The sequence below is a fragment of the Brachyhypopomus gauderio genome, chromosome 5, assembly GCF_052324685.1.
Source record: "Brachyhypopomus gauderio isolate BG-103 chromosome 5, BGAUD_0.2, whole genome shotgun sequence".
NCBI classification, from domain to species: Eukaryota; Metazoa; Chordata; class Actinopteri; order Gymnotiformes; family Hypopomidae; genus Brachyhypopomus; species Brachyhypopomus gauderio.
In genome coordinates, this window is record NC_135215.1 from 2,742,235 (window position 1) to 2,765,404 (window position 23,170).

At 44.5% G+C, this 23,170-nt stretch overlaps 4 protein-coding genes and 1 long non-coding RNA gene across 7 annotated transcripts; 3 read left to right on the top strand and 2 right to left on the bottom strand.

Moving 5' to 3' along the window:
- Positions 1–1,043: 1,043 nt before the first annotated feature.
- terfa (telomeric repeat binding factor a) lies at positions 1,044–7,157 on the top strand. Its single transcript, XM_077004867.1, has 12 exons — positions 1,044–1,275; positions 1,450–1,545; positions 1,642–1,766; positions 2,237–2,329; positions 2,806–2,958; positions 3,166–3,359; positions 3,615–4,313; positions 5,441–5,749; positions 5,967–6,056; positions 6,431–6,516; positions 6,815–6,855; positions 6,959–7,157. Exons 1-12 carry the CDS (start codon positions 1,125–1,127, stop codon positions 7,118–7,120), a joined length of 2,199 nt encoding a protein of 732 aa, XP_076860982.1. The 5' UTR covers positions 1,044–1,124; the 3' UTR covers positions 7,121–7,157.
- Positions 7,158–7,220: 63 nt separating this feature from the next.
- On the bottom strand, positions 7,221–11,127 carry LOC143514083 (ras-related protein Rab-19). Of its 3 annotated transcripts, none has more exons than XM_077004871.1 (4): positions 10,602–11,127; positions 10,362–10,505; positions 8,443–8,626; positions 7,221–8,179 (listed from the first exon to the last, which is right to left on the bottom strand). In XM_077004871.1, exons 1-4 carry the CDS (start codon positions 10,647–10,649, stop codon positions 7,902–7,904), a joined length of 654 nt encoding a protein of 217 aa, XP_076860986.1. In that variant the 5' UTR covers positions 10,650–11,127; the 3' UTR covers positions 7,221–7,901. The 3 variants fall into 3 exon arrangements, with proteins under 3 accessions (XP_076860986.1, XP_076860985.1, XP_076860984.1); XM_077004870.1 differs by having other exon boundaries at positions 10,658–11,126; XM_077004869.1 differs by having other exon boundaries at positions 10,362–11,120.
- Positions 11,128–12,351: 1,224 nt separating this feature from the next.
- On the top strand, positions 12,352–17,847 carry cct2 (chaperonin containing TCP1, subunit 2 (beta)). Its single transcript, XM_077004872.1, has 16 exons — positions 12,352–12,445; positions 13,337–13,411; positions 13,551–13,616; positions 13,753–13,864; positions 14,024–14,100; positions 14,272–14,384; positions 14,544–14,746; positions 14,964–15,064; positions 15,167–15,294; positions 16,060–16,163; positions 16,351–16,470; positions 16,559–16,687; positions 16,796–16,899; positions 17,133–17,232; positions 17,363–17,504; positions 17,635–17,847. Exons 1-16 carry the CDS (start codon positions 12,443–12,445, stop codon positions 17,663–17,665), a joined length of 1,608 nt encoding a protein of 535 aa, XP_076860987.1. The 5' UTR covers positions 12,352–12,442; the 3' UTR covers positions 17,666–17,847.
- Positions 17,848–18,213: 366 nt separating this feature from the next.
- LOC143514086 (uncharacterized) lies at positions 18,214–21,855 on the bottom strand. The gene is made up of 3 exons (XR_013130758.1): positions 21,365–21,855; positions 18,471–20,969; positions 18,214–18,352 (listed from the first exon to the last, which is right to left on the bottom strand). It is a non-coding gene; the product is annotated as an uncharacterized LOC143514086 (long non-coding RNA).
- Positions 18,297–21,111, top strand: nots (nothepsin). The gene is made up of 9 exons (XM_077004873.1): positions 18,297–18,360; positions 18,466–18,646; positions 19,012–19,129; positions 19,405–19,523; positions 19,637–19,836; positions 20,005–20,127; positions 20,333–20,480; positions 20,615–20,713; positions 20,854–21,111. The coding sequence occupies exons 1-9, from the start codon at positions 18,305–18,307 to the stop codon at positions 21,037–21,039; spliced, it is 1,230 nt and encodes a 409-aa protein (XP_076860988.1). The 5' UTR covers positions 18,297–18,304; the 3' UTR covers positions 21,040–21,111.
- Positions 21,856–23,170: the final 1,315 nt, after the last annotated feature.

Genomic DNA, 23,170 nt, shown 5'->3' on the forward strand with positions numbered 1-23,170 from the left:
TACCTAGATCTCTCTGTGTCTATTAACCAGGCACACACACATACAGGCGCAAGCAGGCCTTCCTATAGCATTCACAATGACACTTCCCTAGCCATACCCACCCATATCTCAGTGACTAACACATGCTCATACAAACTGATATTTGGCTTCTTTTTTGTCTCTCTCTCACACAAACACAGACACACACACCTTTATACCTATATGTATGTATAGTTTCTATGTATACTTATGTATGTATGTATTAGTATATGTTGTCATAGTTTGAGTACATACACTACCACACACACACACACACACTTCTACCTAAATGTATGTAGTTTGTATGCATATCTATAGTATATGTATAGTATATGTAAGTCATGCCAGTGATGTCAGTCATATCAGACATGCCAGTCATGTTCTGCCAGTCATGTAAGTCATGTCATGCCAATCATTTCAGTCCAGTCATATCAGTCATTTCAGTCCAGTCATATCAGTCATGTCAGTCAAATCATCAAATCATTACAGTCATGCCAGTTATGTCAGTCATATCAGTCATGTTAATTTTGTTCGTCATGGCAGTGATGTCATTCCAGTCATGCCAGTCATGTCAGTCATGTAATGCCAGGCTTTGCAGACTACATTCATACTTTGAATACATGGGCAGTCATGTTAGGCATGCTAGGTGTGTAAAGAGTGAATTAACAAAGCATAGTCTCTGGCTCCCTCAATCTATCTCTGTCGGTGATATACAGGCCCAATCATGTATAGACACATGCAGGCCTTCCTATATTGTTCACATAGATGCAGCCCTAGCCAGATGTGCTGTTTCTGTGTCTCCCTTTCTGACACATGCAGATGTCATTACACACTATCTGTAGAGCACACACTGGCCAAACCCAAACAGCTTCTTTTCACTTTTAGGTCTAAAGGACCTTTTGGGCTTCCTTTTGCTTATTGTGTGTGTGAACCCGCCTATCGCCGCTTGCGGCTATATTTGTCTTTTTGTTTGTTAGAAAAGTACAAATAACACAAACATTGCGACAGGGGGCGGAATACGCGTGTGTCGTTCGTTTCGCGACACACGCCAAACATAAAGAAGAAGAAGGTTTCCCGCCACTCGGAAATGAAGAAGCGTTTTGAACATGGCGTTGGCTAGGAAGGGTAGCGCAAAACATTTGGGCGACGAGCACATGTTTAATAGGTGGGTTTTCGACTTGTACGTCGGCCAAGCTTTAGACGCCTTCCGAAACGGAGATTACGACAGCTTCGTTCAGTTCAGGAACGTTATTGAAGGTACGTGGGACGGTTAGCCAGGCCGCTCCGGCTAGGTCTCGAGCTGCCAGGCCTGGTAACCTTGTTTGTGTAAACATGTGTGAAGTGTGACAGCTACATGTGTTCAGTTTCAGTGTCAAGCAGTCTAAACTCAGCATCACTCACTCACATTAAGCTCCATGCTTTATGTTTCAGCGCTGGTGGACAGGCCCATTGATGGACACAGAGAAGTGACATTAAAACTTCGTTTCATGCAGTTTCTGTCCCGGATAAACGATGGTGACAAACTCTGTGAGTTCATGAAGTTCAGGTGATGATTGAAGCATGTTTTAATTGTGCTTAGAGGAAGTACAGGTTGGTCATTGCTTGATTTTGGTTTGTTTGCAGACAGTACGTTTCAGGAGCCTTTAACACCCCTAGAATCGGCTCTAACCATACTAGAATATATATGTATAGAGGTCAGTGTGCCTCAAAAAGACATGGAGAAAATAAAGACTTCCATCAAAGAAATGGTGAGTTTGTTTCTTCATCATTTGTCACTGGGACTGTTGCCATTGAGAAATATTTGTCTGATCAGTTTTTGAGGTTTTATATTTTACCTATGTACATCTGCTGGGCAGACATTCAGCAGACATGTTTCATCATGTTTATTATTTATCATAAACCATTGATAAAAGAAGGGGTGGGAAAAGCTCGAGCAACACACCAGCTAGTCTTTTCCAACCAGCCTCTGAAACCAAGTCATGTCACATGTGCACGTAAAGCTTGGTTGGAAACGTCCCGATACATTAACTGTCAGTATCCCACATCTGCAGATTCAGTTTATGGTGGCATGCTCAATATAGTCCTAACGTAGTCTTTGTTTGATGTTGAAACTAATGTTCGTTGTCGTAATGGTTGTCACTAGTGTAAAATGGAGCTGTTCTTTTTGTTTTTTGAGATTGCATTTAAAACATATTTAACATGGCCGTTTGTATTGCAGCTTATTACTGTTTGCATCAATAATAATCAGAGTGACCAGGCCAAAGAGATGCTACATAAGCACTTTCCAAAAGAAAACGATTCAACGGGCAAGGTACGATGTAATCTGTGATTATATTCTGGGCATGCTAAGTGTAACAATCTCTGTCTCACAAAACTGATAAACATGACCATATTGTAAACAAACTTGAAATAAGTGTATGCAATCCTGTATAGAAATGTAAATATTACAAGTCTTTATTCTTTTAAAATTATTTTTAAAAGGAGGTTTGCTAGCTTTAATTTAAAAAAGTTGGGACAAGTCTTGCTTTGTTGAACACTGATCAGTTTTCTTGTTTAGAACATGTACTTTAAAATAATCTGATGGTAGATGGTATACTGCTGTTCCAGCAGACTGAGGTTAAGTTACAGTTAGCAGGGAACATGTCTTCTAACAAGGGGGTATAGCACGTGGGACATTTGTCATACTAACAGTGGCCTGTGAGATGAATTTGATGTATTTTGTTTACCTGTTCAGTGAGGTGCAGTTTCTTCATCATAATTTGGACTTTTCTTCTTCCTGTTCTCTAGAAAAAGCTGTTTGTGAGTCTCCTTGAGCAGAGCTGCTGCAGCCAGGGCCAGGCGAGCTCAGGGCCTCCACTGAGATCATACACCGACTTCAAACAGGAGATGATGTACTTTATCGACAGAACCTGCCGTTTTCCAGAGCCTTTCCTAGTCAAGGTCTGACTTTGTATGAGCTCATTCTAAAACTCTTCCTCTGCATCACCACCTTCATCGATGAGTCCTGCGTATTCCTTCACAGGAACCAGTACCGTGTCTTATAGTGTGTGTGTGCGTGTGATGGCGCTGGGTTATGAGACCCCTGAATATTCCGCATAGTTCTAGCGTTTAACATGCCTGATTTGATTTGGCTGTGTTTTGTTAAAGATGGTGAGGCTCTCAAAACAAGGGCGGTGTATTGACGAAGGGACTGTCCAAAAGCCTCATCCCGCCAGGACTTCAGAAGGGCAGTCATCTGTGCAGGATGGGGGCATACGAGACCCTGGACCGTCCAGGACACAGACAGCCGCAGAACTTGCATGTCCTTTGAACTCGGGACAGGACATGCCAGCCATAAATCGGTACTGTTCCTCACGACCTGTATTCATAGTGGGGTTTGCGGTTTATATAAGTTATGGCTACTTTTAATGATAAGTAAAAGTGTTGCATGTTATGGTTTTGTTCTTATTTTTTATCCTTATCACCTAAGACTAAGACCTGGCTTAAAATGTAGTGCATTATTAAACCAACTGTTGAGCTTGTAATTTTAGTTCCTGGTGTCTGTATACACTCATTGGCACTTCTATAAGTAACACCTGACATCTCTCCCCCGGCAGGCCCGTGGTCTCCTCCAGGTTTCTTCTCACTGTGGAGATGAGTCATCTGGAGGACGTCTACCCGTCTCTGGCAGCGCAGCAAGCCCTGTCCGTCCCCTTCTCTCAGCTGGTGGAGGACGTGGAGAGGGAGGCGCAGCGTTTCAGCGAGGAGGTGCCCGACCCAGAGGTGCCCGACCCGGAGGACCTTTTCCTCTGGCTCTCGGAGACCCCTGTGGAGCGGCCGTTAGACACGAGCGCGGACGAGGGAACGACGCCCGTCGCAGACGCGGAGACCTTCGCGAGAAGTGCTGAGCAGGCCGTCGGGGGACCGTCCCCCGCCGACCCACAGACCCCGCAAAAACGCGGCGGCGAGCGACCCGAGCCGGAGCGGAGAACCCCGGTATACGTCGCTGAGACGGACGACGGTTCTCTGGAGGCAGGTCCATCTCACGCCGGCTCCATTTTGGGGGAGGTGAATGCTGCCACCCCAGAAAGCAAACGCACCCGTCCACCTGCTGTGTCCTCGGTGGAGAGCAACAGAAATCCAGGCAAGGCGGCGTCTGCCGTCACGGTGGCACAGCTGGTGACGGAGGAGGACAGCCAGCTAAGTGAACTGGAAGACGGCACCAGGGATCGGGTGGGATCCAACAGGGAGGATCCACTAAGCTCTCTGCCCACCTGCTCCACACCACCTGTCAGGAAATACCGAAGGAACAGCAGGTATGCAGTCTCGCCATATTGCTACAGCTGAGGATGGTGAAATTTAGCCTGGCTGTTCACGTTGTCAGTGGACCTCAGCCTGTTTTACCTGATGTAACGATGATAAGCAAGGTGTTGGGCTAAATTATTAAAATGAGAATTTCTAATAATTGTAATGTCGTTCTAGATCACAGGTGTCAAACTCGAGGCCCGCGGGCCAAATGTGGCCCGCCGCGTCATTTTATGTGGCCCGTGAGCGCTTAAAAAGCCAAATTGTCAAAAATAAAATAAGTAAAAGTGGGCAAAAACTACATTTCCCACAATTATGTTACCAGCGAAATGACGGTTTCGACGGAAATGAAAGAAGGTTTTTTCAAGAAAGAGGGGAAAGCGATGTTTGTGCTTCAAGGAGAAAAATGAGTATGAAGCAGTGGCGGTTCTCAAAGAGTACAATATACATCAGCATTTTGCGACCAAACACCGGAGCTGAGTATGCCAAAATTAGCCATCAAGAAAAACAACAAACTGTCAGAATTAAAAAGCAAACTGCGATCGCAACAGAATGTGTTCACAAACGAAGCGGCAGTAAAAGGTAGCTTAGTTTTGGCTGAAGTAATCGCCGCACTTCAGTCTTTTTTAGAAGGAGCGTTATTTGATATTTCAAGTTTTGAACAAAGTAAATGTAATATATTTGATCATTTTTCTTTATTCGCTTGGATAGTTTGATTGTTGATTGATGGAGTAATGTGGGTTTCATAACCTAACAAATTAAAAGGATTTATGTTATAATAGAGCAACAAGCAAACATTTTTTTACATTTACGCAATATTTGTAACTTGAATAAGTAATAAATTCAGAGGTATTTAACATTAAGGAGTAAGTACATTTATAAGTTACATATGGCCCTCCGGGGTAACTATTATGCTGATGTGGCCTGCAGTGAAAATGAGTTTGACACCCCTGTGCTAGATGGTATTATGGTGGTTGCACAGAACGGAAAAATTTCCACTGTCTGAAGCATAACCTCAATATGATTATCCATCAGACTCAGAATGAACTAGTGGGTCTTGAAGAGACCCACAGTCTCTTCTGTCCCTGTGAGTCGGTGTCCTCATATCTATCGCTCTAATGGAGATGATGTTTCACAGGAAGAGCCTTCCCACTGAGCCAGAGCCTGCATCCCCCCAGCAGCCCAGCGAACCCCAGACCTGCTCCACCCCCAGCAGCTCAGCCAACCCCAGCACCTCCACCCTTCCCAGCAGGGTGGGCTCTCCCAGCACCTCCACCCTTCCCAGCAGGGTGGGCTCTCCCAGCACCTCCACCCTTCCCAGCAGGGTGGGCTCTCCCAGCACCTCCACCCTTCCCAGCAGGGTGGGCTCTCCCAGCACCTCCACCCTTCCCAGCAGGGTGGGCTCTCCCAGCACCTCCACCCCCGACTGCACACCGAGCAAGAAGAGGTGAGATCCACTTTGACCGTTTCAGATCTCCGTCTGCATTCTGTCGACGCGTCCAAGGTTAACTTGGGCCACAGTTCCTCGATCCTCCTGTTCAAAACTGTTGGACGTCTGAGGCCTGGTGTGACTGGCAACCATCAGGTGTTTGAGGTCTGGTGTGACTGGCAACCATCAGGTGTTTGAGGTCTGGTGTTTATCGGTGCCTGGATGTGTCTTCCAGGCATCACATGGAGAGCGGAGGTGGAAGTGGAGACAGCGTGACGATAGACTCTCCTCCACCCAGCAAACAACCCGCCTCCACCCATAAACGGTCTGCACCTACCTCATCCACCGTATTTCTGACTTGTTATGCCTTCAGGAAGACATGCAGTAATCTGGCAGTAATCCTAAGATTCAGATTGGCTTAGTTTGTAAATATTCATTTTTAATGTGCATCAAAATGGCCACTAAACGCTCAGTTATAGTTAATGCTGAACAACTATGAGTGATGAAAATGTCAGCAGTTCATATCAAATCAGACAAGGCTGACTGTGGCTGACAATGTGGGTTTCTACTAACACACATGGCCGTGTGGAAGATTCTAACCCCGCCCACCAAGTGTGAGCATAGCCACTAAATGTCATTTGGTGTGTATGCACAAGTGAAAATTAGTCCTGACTAATAGGAGACTGTTTGTCTGTCTAGGAAGAACTGGCTAGATGTGTCCGGGGTTCAAGAAGAGTGGAGTGATGAGGAGTCCATTTTTGCAGTCTCTTCTAGATCTACCCGGGGTACAAAACATCTCTTAATGTCTTGAAGAAATTGCTTGTTTCCTTGTAGGCGATGATTTTTATGGAGATCTTTCTTCTGAAATGAATTTTCTTTGCTTAATTAGTCCAGAAATGCTAATTACTTGATGCCTCAGTCACAGACTTGGGAGATTTTGATGGTGGAAGTGACTAAGGAGGTTGTAGGATATTATAATGTAATTCTGATATTATCATGTAACAGGGGGTGATGTAAAAGTGCTATTTTGCTGGAACGGACCACAATAACAAACCATACCAAACCCTTCTTTGTTTCTTTAAGTTCAAGGATTGTCGAGCAGTGATGGCCAAACCAGAAGGAAGGTGAGATTTGGCATTTCCCTCTAGACACACTAAAGGGTGTCCTCACAGGGACTTTTAAGACTCGCCAAGACGCTTGTCTGTTGACTGCGTGTGTCCGATCCAGAGGTGGACCGAGGAAGAGTCCGACTGGGTGAAGCAAGGAGTGGCTCGTTATGGAGAAGGCAGATGGGAGAAGATCAGGAGCGCCTTCCCCTTCAAAGGCCGCACGGCGGTGAACATCAAAGACCGCTGGCGCACCATGAAAAAACTAAACAACAAATTGTAAATAAAGATTTGAGCAGATATGTGTTATAAATATGCCACTGGAGGCTGTACGTTCCACACTTTTACTTTAGTTAAGTTCATGAGAATTTTTCCAGCTCCTGATGCAATGTGACCATCAAGTCCATGTCACATATATTGATTTAAAACCCCAACCAATCTTAAAATAGTCTCATTTTTTTTGCGCATTGTTACATTTCTGTTAATCATGTCAGAACAAATGCCAAAATCCAAAGTTTAGAATCCATAATCATCAGTTTCACGAATTACAGGAAGATCAGTGGAGTGTTACGTCCTAGTCACAGTGGACGGGTGGAAGACACTTCTAGAAATAATCTCAAAACCAGTCCGTGAACTCTTGATACAACAGTTTGCAATTATTATTTCTAAAAGACATTAAAGGAGTTGGATAGTTCACTGTGCCTGAGGTTGTTTCATTGACAGCCAGGAGTCTATTGCTAATGCTTCCGCCACACTGAATATGGTGGAAATCAACGTGTATGACATTGTGTATACTGACTCAATTATGAGAATTGTCATTTAGTCGTTTTCTTAAACATGTGCTGTACCAGTGCCACTTGAGATGGTGTTCATGAGTACATCTCTGCTACAAAAGTCTGAAGATATTTAGCTATCAAATTCCACTTCCCCACTGAAGAAGAAAAAACCAACCACTTGTCTTATTCCGTTGTGTCCCCCCCCCCAAGAAAACCCCCATAAAATACAGTTTGGCTAATCGTTTGACGTTGCAGATGCTCCTGAATTCCAAGCCGTCTTCTGGCGCGTCAGCACTCGCAGGGCTTTTTCTCAGGCGCGAGTGTGGGGCTGTTCACGGGCCTGGAGTTGGACCTCAGTAGGAGGCGTGGGTTCTGATGCTCGTCCTCCCTCACGGTCAGTCCGTTCTGAGCCAGCAGCTCTTGTGCCATCAGCTCAAAAGCCTTGTCCACGTTGTGGGCTTCCTTCGCGGACGTCTCCATCGCTACCAGAATTTCTTTTTCCTTGGCTAGTGAACACGCCTCCTCAAACTGAACCTGCCTCTCGGACTCCAGGTCACATTTGTTACCTGCAGAAGAGAGAAATGGAGAATAAAGTAAGAAAACGCCAGGCGAGACGACAGGCCTGTAAAGATAACTGCTGCTCCCAAGAACATGGCTCATGAGAGAGATGCTTTCATGGATGGACAGTCTAGCCGGGTCCATTTTTAGTTGTGCTAGAGCACTGCTAGGACTGGGTGTGAAGGAGCAATCTCAGGAGAACAAGCATCTGGCTCCGAGCTCACAGATGTTTCACGTAGACGGCCGTGTTTACTGCGATTGCTGCGTTTACCTATTAGGGCGAGGAGCACGTTGGTGGCACCGTACTTCTCCACCTCGTGGATCCATTGCGGCACGGAGTCGAAGGTGGCCTTGCGGGTGATGTCGTAAGCGATCATGGCTCCGTGAGCACTGCGGTAGTAGCTCTGGGTGATGGTGCGGAACCGCTCCTGCCCGGCTGTGTCCCACACTTGCATCTGTGGCCAAGCACACGTGGTTAGGCCTTGCCAAGAGAACACCCTCCATAGGCTTTAATAAAGCTTCTGAAGGCGTAGACCAGGCTTAAGTACCTTCCGAGATGGTAGTTGTGAGAGACTTGAATTGGTATACTGTAATACCGTCAAATTCACTGCCCTGTTTTTGACTGCTAAACTATCACACATTATGAAACAGTATAATATATATTTGTGAATATTTCATAGGTTGCTGTGAATGTCTGAAAGGTCTATACCTGGAAAGTCATTGTGAAGGTCCTTGATAATGTATATCTGAATGGCAGCTACATCAATCCCACTGAGAACTGATAACCCTCCTAAGATCTGTGCTCATTAAAATACTTGCAGTGCCCTAGCAACCAAACACACCTGGTATCTGCACAGTCTACAATCTCCATTCTACATGATTCTCTTACGCTCTCTGCTTAAACATCTGTTCGTGCATGAGGCTGAAATGGAGATGTGATTTTTTAAAATCAGATTTTACAATCCCAATCTAAACCTTAAATAATTAAATTGAGGCTAAAATTGAAAGCAGTGTCCAGGTTCTTTTAGCTCCCATTAGGCATTGCATCATAGCTATTGAACAGCAAAACAGCTGGTATAACATTAAAATACATAAATGTTCAAAATGTTTGTATCACAAGGCAGAAAAGATTTATACCAAGATGGGCCAGTTGAGTACAGTAAAAAAGTGGATTGGTTCAAGAAGCCCTCCTTTAATGACTCAAAAAATTTACTTTTATGAGACCCAATACTAGTTCTTTACCATGTAGATTATTTTAATAATATGAGGGATTACAAACTAAGAACCTATTTTCAAAAGAGTTCTGTATAGTACATTTGCACTCCTTGCAAAATAAAAAAAAAAGACATTTTAAACATCTGTATGGAGTATCATACACTGATACAATGTACCAATGTGATTCAGTACGTTGGTTTTGTGGTTCATGTGTACAGTTAAGGGTGCACACTACTGAGCTGGAAACAAGTTTGTCCTTTTGTGCATCAGGGAAGGAACTTGTCGCTTCATGTAACCTGAGAAACCAGCCCAATAGACAAAAGTAAAAATATTTGGAGACATTACAAGAATCTCGACAAGGAGGGGACATTTGACACAGACTCGAGCTCGCTGGGGTCAGGGTGTCGGAGGTTGTCAGAGTGGGCCAGCAGTGTTGTGATCTTTTACAGGACATTTCTTGTATGTAAGAACCAAAAATGACATTTCTGGCAGAGAACAGAGCATACCAAAGATTCCATTCTTCCAGTCCCTGAGGTTCAACAGGTTTTTGAACAACAGGGTAAAGCAGGTGAAACAAGTTAGCCATTACATACTGTAAGTGATTCACTGCCTACCGAAGGGGCTATTATTTGAACTACGACAACACACAACTCTGCCTATTGGACATTCGACAAGGGCTACCTCACAAGTCATCAGCTAAGGTATCTTAAGGTGAGTGGTGGGGTGCAATGTCAGATGTGTTCTCAAGCAAACCTGTAGAACAAGTTCTGCACAGTGATGGCTGGTCTGACTAGTTTATTTTCAATGGTCTCTGAGTAACTTTGACTTAGCCGAAGATGCATCTAAATGCTGATTACATCTGACAACACACAAGTTCTGTGAACCAAATGGTGTCAACAATTACACATCATAACACAATATTCCCAAATTCATTATATTTGGATAAAAAAAGTCATTAATCAAAATTAAACTGACCTTTACTCTTTTGCCCTCAATATTAAGAGTCCGAACAGTGAAATCCACTCCAATAGTGTTCTGTTGCTTTTCTGAGAACATTCCAGTCTTAAAGCGCTGAACCACACAGGTTTTGCCAACATCAGTGTCTCCAATCAGAATAATCTTGAACAAGAAATCAAAGTAGTCATCCTGTTCTAATTCAACAGGCTGCATGATCTGTCGTCTGTGTTTCCTCTTGGGTCAGTGGAGTTGGATTACCTTTAAGGCAACAGCTGGCAGTAATTCAACATTACCAAAAAAAGTCATTCACTCACTCTTCTGTTCTGCCCTGGTGTTGCAATAGCAGTTGAGAGTGTAGGTCTCATTGTGACTCAGCCTGTTAAATAGGCCTTGGTTCTTGTCACTCTTCCCTGCAGTCTCCGTCACAGGCGAACAAAACAACGCGGTCCACCTGAAGAGCCACGCTCTCTTTCAACACACTCGCAAGTGTTCCCCCTTCTCATCTCCCATGGCAACAGGGGGAGGTGAGCAGACAAGAGTCCTTAACGAGAATAAACAGTTTCTGCTTCCTGTTTTTCGTGCCTCACCTTCGTGTCCTCCACCATCTGTTGGTCTTAGCAGACTTGTGCTCTCTGATCGTTTTCTCTTCCTCTTTCACTCCACCCATCTACAGCCATTCACACTTTTTTATCTGATCGTGTTCCCGCCTGGTCTGCTCAAGCAGACAGAACCACACCCTTTAGGTTACCTGTTGAGTTGTGCTTAGGGTATTGTAGTCCAAGGACAGGCACACAGCACAGGTGCAAACTAACTCTGCACAAATTGTTGGAGAGTTTTGGTCAGTGTTGTTTTGAATGCTTACAAAAATAAACTTTGATTGATTGATTGATAAGCCTATTCATAAGGCAGTTTGATAGGGGCTAATGTCCATATGTTACCTTAACATTTTTTTGATGACAGCAATAAATAAGCAATATGATTTCCAGTTTCGTTAATATGTGAGTGGGATAAAATTTTTATAAATGAGTTTTCATAGTATGTAATCTCAATTTAGTACTGCCATCAGTGAGGCAGCTGAAAAAGCCTCCAGGTGGCTGTGGATCAAGAGGGGAGAAGAATGGAGTAGCATGCTGCTTGGACACAAACCAGGGACTGATCACCCCCGGTTGGGTCGCCCAGGTGAGGGTGTCTGATGATTTAAGAACCGAAACACCCAATGATCCTGGGTTCATCACTGACGATGTGTCCAAGCTGCACTGGCAAGGTGTTTAAATAACTACGTAATCTCAATTTAGAAGTCTATTCAACTCACTTTCAAGAGGGATTAAAAAATAATTCTATGCCTTGATCATAATGTCAGTGACACAGTGACCTACTGTAAGATCCTGAAACATGCCATAACTGACTGACTCATGAAGTCAAGTAAGTACTAAATTTGCAAAGTGGCCAGCTGTTGTGAAACCAAATTAAAATTCTTCGATTTAAAGACACTTGATTTAAAAATATTTACTTGAAAATGTACACACATTTTGACTCGTCTAAATGTATGCTACAAGTACCAGATTACTGATGCCTTCTTTGGTTTAGCATAGGAGTTTTAATTTGAAAGGTGCCTATGAGGCAGTCATGGCCTGTTGGTAGGGAACTGGTCTTGTGACCGGAGGGTCATGGGTTCGATTCCCAGACCTGAGGCCATGACTTGAGCAAGGCACCTAACCCCAACTGCTCCTCAGGCGCCGGGCTAGGGCTGCCCACCGCTCTGGGCACGAGTGATCCACAGCCCCCTAGTAATCACTAGTGTGTGTGTGTGTTCTAACTGCACAGATGGGTTAAAAGCGGATGACAAATTTCGATTGCGGTTTAAAAATCACAAATAACAAAAATATGGAAAAAAAAACAAAAAAATAAAGAAAAAGAGGCTGTCATGTTTCTGGAGCGTTCTATGGGTTTTAATTTGAAATGTGCCTATGGGGCCGCCATGTTTCTGGATCGTTCTAGGGCTTTTAATTTGAAAGGTGCCTAGGGGGCCGCCATGTTTCTGGAGCATTCTCCCCGGCTCGCTTCTTCCCGGTGAGGCTTGAACCCAACCTAGCGTAATCATGGTAAGCCTCTATTCGGAAACGTTATAATTCCAGGTTCTACTTTGCAGCAATGCGATGAAAACAGCGGCAACGTTGTCCGATATCATGAAGAACATCGCTTTATGGCTATAAGACCGGCACATGACCACAACTCCCCTTACTCATTCAGCACCGCTGGACGCTAACACAGCCGCACATGTTCGCCCTCGCCGGGCTGGGGAGACGCTCGGCGGGCGCCAACGATGCGGCCCGTCCGGGTGCTTCGCGAAAACGCACCCGGAACGAGTGTCCGCACATACGTGTCCTGATGTGTCCGTGTGATCCGTGCCTAGGGTCGTTGAGGGCTGTAATGTGCCCTGCGTCAAAACCTTAGCTAGCCTAGCCGTCCGTCATTGTTTTAATGCGTGGTTTGTTAGCTTGCTAGCCTAGCATCAGTTGCTAAGCTAACTAGCCTAGCCGTCCGTCATTGTCCGTTGTTTTAATGCGTGGTTTGTTAGCTTGCTAGCCTAGCATCTTAGCTTACGAGTCCGCTAAGCAGCATGTGTTGCCACAGGGTTGAAATTGCATTTTTTATTCACTAACTGTATTTTTATATTGGTTTATCCCATTCGAAGGTAACCTGTAGGTTTTTCCGTTTAAAGATATTGGCTAACGCTAGCTAGCATAACTAGCACGCATAACGGTTTCTAGTGGTTTCTAGGGAGGAGTTGAGGACTCGAGTTGGACGTTTCAGCTTAACAGACCTAGTTAATTGGGTATCTTCAGACTCGTAGTGACATTTCTATATAGTAGTAGTAATAATGGTAATTTCTAGTTCATATGGAATGTATTGATGTATATGTATATTTGTGCTACATCTGTATTTCTGTAGAAGTGTGTCTAACGCAGCTCAATGTGCCTGTGTTCTGACAGGCCTCCCTATCCATGGCCCCGGTGAACATCTTCAAACATGGAGCTGATGAGGAGAAAGCTGAGACTGCTCGTCTGGTGAGTGGGTTTCTCTACATTCCAGTAATGCTTGTTTGGGATTTGTGCTAGTTTGAATAAATAATTGTGGTGCTGTGACATTTCAAACAATACATTTACTTGAACAGGTTTGTTTATCGTGTGCTTTCCTTTGTGCTAGTCTTCTTTTATTGGTGCCATTGCTATTGGGGATCTGGTGAAAAGTACTCTTGGACCCAAAGGAATGGTAAGCATAGCCACGGTACCTTATTTCAAATTAAAACATGCATTTATTTCCTGTTATTATTCAACCTAATAACCCCAATAGCCCATTTCCTGTGTACTTGTATAGCAATGCCATCAGGTAATCATATTTCTTTCAGGACAAAATCCTTTTGGGTGGTGGACGGGAGGGTTCTGTTACAGTGACCAATGACGGAGCAACTATTCTGAAAGCCATTGGTGTGGACAACCCTGCTGCCAAAGTATTGGTTGGTGAGTATGGTCTCTCTGTAGGTGCCAGACTCGGGTCAGATAGCAGAGATCCAGTAAGAAATAAATGTTGGTACTGAGTAAGGATGTTTTCTAGCAGGTCATGACGAGCATTAAGCAGTGCTTTACTCAACAGCCCAATATACATCATCTTGGTTTCAGATATGTCCAAGGTCCAAGATGATGAGGTCGGTGATGGCACTACATCTGTGACCGTGCTGGCAGCTGAACTGCTTAGGGTGAGGCTATTAACAGGTGTCTTACTATACTGTGCCCACCAGTTGGGTAATAATTGGATACTGGTTTTAGATTGTTTGAATTCCTGTCCACTCTAAAGGGCCTTCAGAGCACGCTCATGACTTTGTTGTTCTGTGTATCATTGCTGATTTTATGCATTCACTATGTGCCAGGAAGCAGAGCTGCTGATTGCCAGAAAGATCCATCCTCAGATCATCATCTCTGGTTGGAGGAAGGCCACTCAGACGGCCCGTGATGCACTGAAAGAGGCTGCAGTGGACCATGGGTAAACCCCGGCCTTTATAATCACCTGAATACCACCTGAAACCGTGCACTTGTACATAGAACACTGTAGCTCGCTTTGCTGTTCAGCCTACGTGTCGTAACTGCTTTTTATCTGGTTAAATTTTTTTTAAATGTGACCTGAGCTGGTGTTTTTGTACAGTAACGACCAGGAGAAGTTCCAGGAGGATCTTCTAAACATCGCCCGCACCACTCTGTCGTCCAAACTGCTCACTCATCATAAAGACCACTTCTCCAAACTGGCAGTGGAGGCAGTGCTGAGATTGAAGGGATCTGGCAACCTGGAGGCTATTCATGTCATCAAGAAGCTGGGGGGCAGCCTCACGGACTCCTACCTGGATGAAGGTCTGATATGACATCGTTGTAGTTTATGTACTGTTTGCTTGTGTAGTGAATGATATGGGGGGGGGGGGGGGGTAATATATGCTTATTTAATTGTCTGTTTAAATAGGGCCTTTTTATAGTTTTAGAGTGTTCTTTAGATCCTGGATTTGTTGTTATGGATTATGGACTGCTGGAGTATACAAGTGTGTTCTTTTTGTATGGGAATAAATAATTACAGGTTTCCTGCTTGACAAGAGAATTGGTGTCAATCAGCCAAAGAGACTTGAAAATGCGAACATCCTCATTGCCAACACCGGCATGGACACAGACAAAATCAAGGTAGGCCATGCCCCGCCTCTCGCTGAGGAGTGGTGCATTAGACCCCGCCCCCCAGGCCATGGTCGAGCCCCCGCTCACCAATGCCCTGCGTTGCTGCCGCAGATCTTCGGCTCCAGGGTGCGTGTGGACTCCACGGCCAAGGTGGCCGAGATCGAGCTGGCGGAGAAGGAGAAGATGAAGGAGAAGGTGGAGCGCATCCTGAAACACGGCATCAACTGCTTCATCAACAGGTACGGGTGGGCGTGGTCATGGGCGTGGCCTTGTAGGTCTTACACATAGGACAGCAGGGCACCTTTTTAATGTAGTGCCATGATGAATTGATAGCCAGTTAAGCTTGAAACCTGTTTAATTATCAAATAATTTACTGTCAGATGTTGGTGAGGTTGATATGAAGTTACCGAGGTCCGTTTATTAAATGGTTAAAGGGGTTGACCACCATGACGGCCATATGCACTGACTGGGTATGCATGGAAAAACAAGAGTCAAGTTGGTACATTTTGAATGTGGTCACCAAGTCTACTGCTTCTCTGCCCAATTTTCTATTATTTAACCTGTTTTTCTAGACATTAGTAATTTTAAGAAAATATATGAAGTGAGAATCTTGCTGCAGTGGCACATTAATCTGATTCCTGTTGGAAATAAGTCTTTGAAAAAGTTATTTGTCAATGCAGTAAGATAATGCCATTTGATAAGAGACAGGTAATTCTATGAATACTGTGAAAAGTAATGCATAATTCATTCTGGATTTCACTTGCTGAGATGTTTTTTCTAGTGTCTGTTATCTGTACGTTTGACTTTTATGCCAATCGGTGGGGTTAACACCTGCTTCATTGTGGCGGCACAGCGGAAGGTGCTCCATTGTTGGTTAAAAAACAAATAAACACAACAAACGTCACCTAGACGTTGAGTGTTTTTGATCTCGTTCTGGATCAGTGGGTTTGAATGCCCTCCGGCCGGAAGCTGGTTTTGATGCTTTCTCTGTTCCCTGCCATCAGGCAGCTGATCTATAACTACCCCGAGCAGCTCTTTGCTGCCGCTGGAGTCATGGCCATCGAGCACGCAGACTTCGTTGGAGTGGAACGGCTGGCGCTGGTCACCGGTACGTGGGAACGTGTGTGTATGGGGGGGTGTTCATGGATGTGGTCCTCTCGAATGTTTTGCTTGCGTGCGGGAGGGTAGGCTATAGGGGGAGGGGATTCGTTGAGCCGTTTAGATGGAGGACGTGAGACTGAAGATGGGGTGAACATCTCTATCTGGTGACGTTGATGGCGGTCTCCTCTGAACAGGGGGGGAGATCACATCTACCTTCGACCACCCTGAGCTGGTGAAAGTGGGCCATTGTAAACTCATTGAGGAAGTGATGATCGGGGAGGACACTCTCATCCACTTCTCAGGAGTGGAGATGGGTGAGTCTCTCTTCAGACTTCTTGGAGAATCTTGTGTTTGTGTGTGGGGCACACTGCTGCCATATTTATGTTTCATGCATCTGCCCAGGTGAGGCCTGCACGATCGTTCTGCGTGGAGCGACTCAGCAGATCCTGGACGAGGCCGAGCGCTCTCTCCACGACGCTCTGTGCGTTCTGGCTCAGACCATTAAAGAGACTCGCACGGTCTACGGCGGAGGTGAGCGCAGACGCTCACGGTGTCTCACGCCTACACGCTCTTCCACCGCCTTGTTCTTGGTCTCACTAACCTGTGGTAAATAAACGACACCCTCCCACCTTTCTCCAGGTTGTTCAGAGATGTTGATGGCCAAAGTGGTGACTGATCTGGCCAACCGAACCCCAGGCAAAGAAGCCGTGGCCATGGAGTCCTTCGCTAAGGCACTGAGAATGGTGAGAGTGCTTAGATTTCTTCCATCTGCTGGTCTTTTCTCATGGGTTTTACTCTAAAAGACGCTTTGCCTTTGTTCTTTGTTTGTACACTGTTAATTTCTTGTGTTTGTGGCTAGACAAAGTAATCATTAAAGTTTATCACTGTTTAATAAACTCAGATTGCCAAGAGACTGTAGGGAGTTGGTGGTCTTCCAGTTGGAGGTTGATGTAATGTGGGTTTTTGTTCTCTCTAGCTGCCAACCATTATTGCGGATAATGCGGGTTATGACAGCGCAGATCTCGTGGCCCAACTGAGAGCAGCTCACCAGGAGAACAAGACCACCTACGGCCTTGGTACCTCCACCCTCAACCTACACACACCCTCCATACTGCACACTCCCATTCCTGACTCACACCGGACCTTCACCGTACAAGATCACCTTCTGTAATCTTGCTGTCTGACCACTAACCTTTGACCGCTCAGACATGACCCTCGGCACGATCGGCGACATGGCGACCCTGGGCATTACAGAAAGCTTCCAGGTCAAAAGGCAGGTGTTGCTGAGCGCCGCAGAGGCCGCCGAGATGATCCTCCGCGTGGACAACATCATCAAGGCCGCGCCCAGGTGAGTCTCCACGCCCGGTCCTGTCCGGCCCGCTCGCACGGGGCTGAACTCTCCGCAAGAAACACAGCTTGGCTGTTTGATGCGAGACGGCGCGTTATGAGGACTCATCGCCTGTCATCTCTCCTTTCAGGAAACGAGTTCCAGATCACCACCCCTGCTAAGGCCAGCCGGGGGTCGAGCAGCGGGAGAGGCGGAGGGAGGGGGACAGCCTGTGTATTTATTACCTGGGATGGCTTTGGCCTGCTGTCCGTCGTGTTGCTGTTAACACTGTAGAGGTTGTTGTTAACTGCCTGTGTCAACAAAATAGCAGTTTTTTGTTTACTCAATAAAACTCTAGAAAATGTCTTGTGTGCCATTTATGATGTTCCTTCAGTTTTACCAGACAAAAAATTCTAATGTCCAATCAAAGTTTTCATTGGATGTCTTACTTGATTCCCTTATCAGTTTTTGCAGTTATTGTTCAACCAAGTGAAACGGTGGAAAAGGTCGTGGCATTCTAACTCTGAATTCAGTTTGATTAAAGTAACAGGCTTTTGGTTTTCCTGCATTTAATATTTGAAGCAGCAAGGAATTAAAAATGGAAACTATTATAGTGTTGACCATATCCTCTCAGCAAGGAGCTGGTTTTTCCATTTGCTGTCGCTGTGTCTTGTACATTTGGGTATGGCTTAGACCTCCTGTACTTCTTATAACTCGACTCAAACACCAACACCTGATTGGCTGCACGGAATCAGCAGGAGCTGAATGAATTCAGGTCATCTGTGCGATATCGGAGTGGCAAAGTCTGACCAATACTCAGGATGTTGCGAACACTGCTCCTCCTGTGTTTCCATTGCTTTGTGCATGGCCTGGTAAGGTAAGATAAAAATACATGGATTATAGAATTTATTAGTTTGTTTTATGGTGCTTGGTGAACATTTTAGTACCAAAACATCCAATTCCATGAATGATTAAATCTAAGGGTACCTCTGACAAAGATGATGTCTCTGAGGAGTCATTTACGAGCCACTGACCAGCTGGAGAACTTCATGGTGGACCACCAGGTGGATGTTTTCTCCAGGCGATATGCCCAGTGCTACCCACCCAGCTTGGCGTCCCTCACGCCAGGCAGAGCTGCAGAGAGACTGTACAGCTTCATGGATGTAAGTGGCATCGGCTTTTACATGCTGTAACAAATTGCTGAATTAACTGACAAATCCGTACGTAATGAGCATTTCTGGGTTGTATCAGATTGAGCCATGATGAGTGGAGATAAACCAGACTGCATAATGCAATAATATTTGAAAGAAAGCAGTGAACCACTTGTTTGGTGACCGAAGGGGTGGAATACAAATTGACTTCAGTTTTATACTTATGCCATTTATATTATAGAGTCATGTTCACTGATTAACTTAATTTTACCGGGCTGCATGAGGACAAATTTCTTTATAACACTGTATAGTGGAATCCAAATATATAGATTTTGAACCAGCAAATTAATACAGAGTGTGTTTTTGTGCGCAATAAGGCACAGTACTTTGGGCAGGTCAGTCTGGGAACACCAGAGCAGAACTTCACTGTGGTTTTTGACACCGGGTCCGCAGATCTGTGGGTCCCTTCCTTCTATTGCATCAGTCAAGCATGTGGTAAAGGACACACTCACTGTCCACTGCAACTAACAGCAACACTTTCCACTAATTTAGGCATTATGCACATCATTACTGCAGAGACATATGTGAAACACAGGCTAGTATTTTTTCCTCTTCCCATACAGCCATTAGAGTCACTATACACAACATATTTGTGCCATGCTACAAGAATTTTGCATTATTTGCATTCTGATGTTATAGCCAAATGTCCGTTTCTGACAGTGACCCGAGCTGTTTGGTCACCAGGTCACTGTGTTCCTCTCTTGGCACAGAGTCACACAAGAAGTTCAAGGCCTTTGAGTCGAGTACCTATGTTCACGATGGCCGGGTGTTTGGCATCCATTACGGCTCTGGACACATGCTGGGCGTACAGGCTAGAGATGTGCTCAGGGTAACACCACACCACACTAACTTGTTAGGCTATCACGTAAAACGTATCTAGCCAACGTGGGCAGCAGCCTCATCCAGTCTGGGGCCATCTATCTGAGCTTCCGTGCTACGCAGGTGGGCACTTTGACCGTGGTGAATCAGAACTTCGGGGAGTCGGTGTACGAACCAGGCAGGGCCTTTGTCAAGACCAAGTTTGATGGGATTTTGGGCCTGAGTTATCCCATCCTGGCCAAAGAGCACGGGCTTCCTGTCTTTGACAACATGATAGGCCAGAGCAAAGTGGACCAGCCCGTCTTCTCCTTCTACCTCAGCATGTAAGCGCCAGGCTGTCAAACCACCAAGTTATTTATTGGTCTTTAGGATTGCATACTTATATGTATTGAAGTAACGCTATATATGATTTTCCAAATCATAATTCTCTGTATTTTTGACATTTATGATGATGATGATGATAATTGTTCATGTACTGCTTATTTTCCCAGGAATGCAAGCGATGGTTTCGGGGGGGAGCTTTTGCTGGGGGGTGTGGATGAAGAGCTCTTTGTCCCCCCCATCAACTGGGTCCCAGTCACCCTGAAAGGCTACTGGCAGATCAAGATAGACGAGTCAGTTTCGCGTCTTGTTTGTCTCATTTCATTGTCCTGTGTCTCACTGTGAACAAGCCACGCTAAGCCACTGTGAAAAAGACATGCTAGCAGGAAACATTATTACCCGTTTGCTTCTACTTGAAGCAACGAATATTAATGAACAACGATACTATAGCAATAATCACAACTGTATGCCGTCTTCCTGCCCCCCATTTTGGTTTAGAGTGAAGATTCAGGGGACTACCGCTTTTTGCCATACCCACAGTTGCCACGCGATTGTTGACACGGGAACCTCTCTCATCTCGGGGCCAACTGCTGAAATCCGGATCCTTCAGCAGCTCATTGGAGCAACCCCTACTCCCATCGGAGAGGTGACACCGTCCTGGGAGTCCATACACCCCTCTCGCTCATCTTTGTGCCGTGTCACTGTTGTTCAGTGTTGAGGCGACTAGTGTGTCCTCTGTGTGTAGCTCTTTATCAAAGCTTGGTCTGTTCTGTGTTTCAGTATGTGGTAAGTTGTTCTAGGATCAGCAGTTTACCTGTGGTATCTTTCGTACTTAATGGAGTGGAGTACATCATTACTGCAGAGATGTATGTGAAACGAGTGAGTATTCATTTCACAGGCTGGTATTTGCTCTTTTGTCATACAGTCATTAGTGTCACTATACAACATATTTTTTTTAACATTTGATATAAACATTAAATTCATTCATTGGATTTCTACATGCTTTCTTTCCTGTATAGGATGTAATATATAATAAAGAGGTCTGTATCAGTGGCTTCCAAGGCACAGATATCTCATCACCGGTGGGGCGGCTTTGGGTTCTAGGGGACGTTTTCCTCTCTCAGGTCTACAGCATCTACGACAGGGGTCAAGATCGGGTTGGCTTTGCTCGGTTCTCCGACAAGGTCAAAAGGTCAGCCTACTGACCAACACAGTGGTGTAACATGGACATCATGCAAAAATATATTTGAATAAAATGATGACTTGTCTGAATTCAATCATACTTGAGTGACCGCTATGATTTGCAATACAGAAAAGCAAGCTATAGGCTGTCCAGAACTTTCCTTACACTTGGCCCGAAGGCTGTCAAACTCACACATTATCATATATTGTAATTCCTTAAATTGCTTAAGGTGGGTCAAACGTTTAAATGCCCTTCACACACACATACATGCCTCCTCGTTTTATCACTTAATTCTACAAATTTTCTATGGAATTCACGTGATGGTTTTGTGGTGGCCACTCACATACTTTGTTTTTGTGTCATTATGTCGCAGCCTGAGGAGAGATTAGAATCGTTGTCCTGCTGGAACAGCCCAGGTGTGGCTCCAGTCGTAGATTCTCTGGATTGCTCTTTTTTTCTCCACACATCGAGCTGATCGTTATGGCAAACGAACCAGAGAACGCTCTTTGTTCTGGAGATCACCTGCAAGTTTCAGACTGGCTTTTGTAACTTCTGCCTTGCAAAACTGCATTTCGTGCCTATGCATGGTGGATGTAGACCTGATGGTACCGATGTCTCCAGTGCCTGTACCAGTTCCAGATGCCATTGACTTAATTTGAAGTTCATTTGAAGCTTTTGGACCAAATTCAGTTTCACTCTTGGAGTAAATTTTTATATTTGCATACAGCTGATTTCACTGATACTCAGTCATGGTAACTCATTCGGCTATTTGTAAATTGAGCTTAAGGAAGAACTGGACTTGAGGAGAGCCACTTCCTGTTTCCTGAGACTTCCTGTTGCATGAGTATTTCATGTTGTGAAGGGTCCTTTGCACTAAATGAAGCCTCTTAAATACAGCCACAGGTTCAGACCTAATTATGAAACTGTCCTAAAAGACATTAAATTAATTTCTGGAGTGTTCAAGAATATTTAAAGAGACAGTTGCCTGTTTTTAAATAAACTTTGGATATGGAGAATTAAAGCTAAAATAGGTTTGTGTCTATTCAGGGGTTTTAAAATTGCCTCAGATAAGAACAAAGTAGATGCTCCGAATGAAATGTACGTTAAATGAAATTTGTGGAGTTGTGAAAATTTGTGTCTGTATGTCTCAGATGTATATAATAATATGAAGACAATTTACAGACAATTTAAAACCAAAGTCTTCAGACCACCACCTTTCAAACCAAGAACTGATTAATATCTATACATTTTTAAAAACCATGTAAAATCTGCCGATTCTTAAGCTTGTCATGGGAAATTCACGTGTACTGAAATTAACTTCGAAACGATTTGCTCAGACACTTTTTTGTCCGATTCATTCTAGCACAAGAACGTTCTACCGTGCCACCCACACAACATCGATCGCTTCAGCAGGTCCAGGTTTATGATTGGGGGGGGGAGTTGTTTGCTGAGCACGGTTGCCTGCTTCACACTCAAGCTCTCAAATGACATTTACTCTCTCGAGCCACAGTTGAACCACTGAGCAAACCTGACTAAACATCAAATGACCCCCCCTCCCTCTACTTTTGTCTTTCTTTCTTTAGACCATACTACAGGTCTATAGGTCAATCGCACAAAACATTGGTGTTCTTCTCTTTAGATTCCTAGCAAATGGCAGTTTACTAAAGAGACTGCTGAATCATTTCTGCAGCCACACTTTGGGGCGTCTCTCACCCATGCTGGCTATGGCTTGTTTCTGGCTACATAACCAGTGTATATGACCTGAACGACCTTTCTTTTTGAGTTAGTTAGAGGACTTCACTTTATAGTTGCAGTTGCTCTGTAAACTTCTTACATGAACTTTGTAGAATATATATATATATATATATATATATATATATATATATATATATATATATATATATATATATATACAGTATCAGTAAGGAACCGTCAGGGCCCTCAACGCCCTCTCAGGGGGCCTAAAATATTCTTAAAACATAAATATATATAATTTATCCAATTTTTTTTATTTTCTTACAGTTTGACAATCGACATCTAAACAATTACAAAAATATAAGCAAATAAATGATTCAAGCGTGTCTATTCAATCTGTGTTGGAAGGAGGGGTTATGTTAAGTGGAAGCCTGTGAGCCTGTGTCTCCCCCTATCAG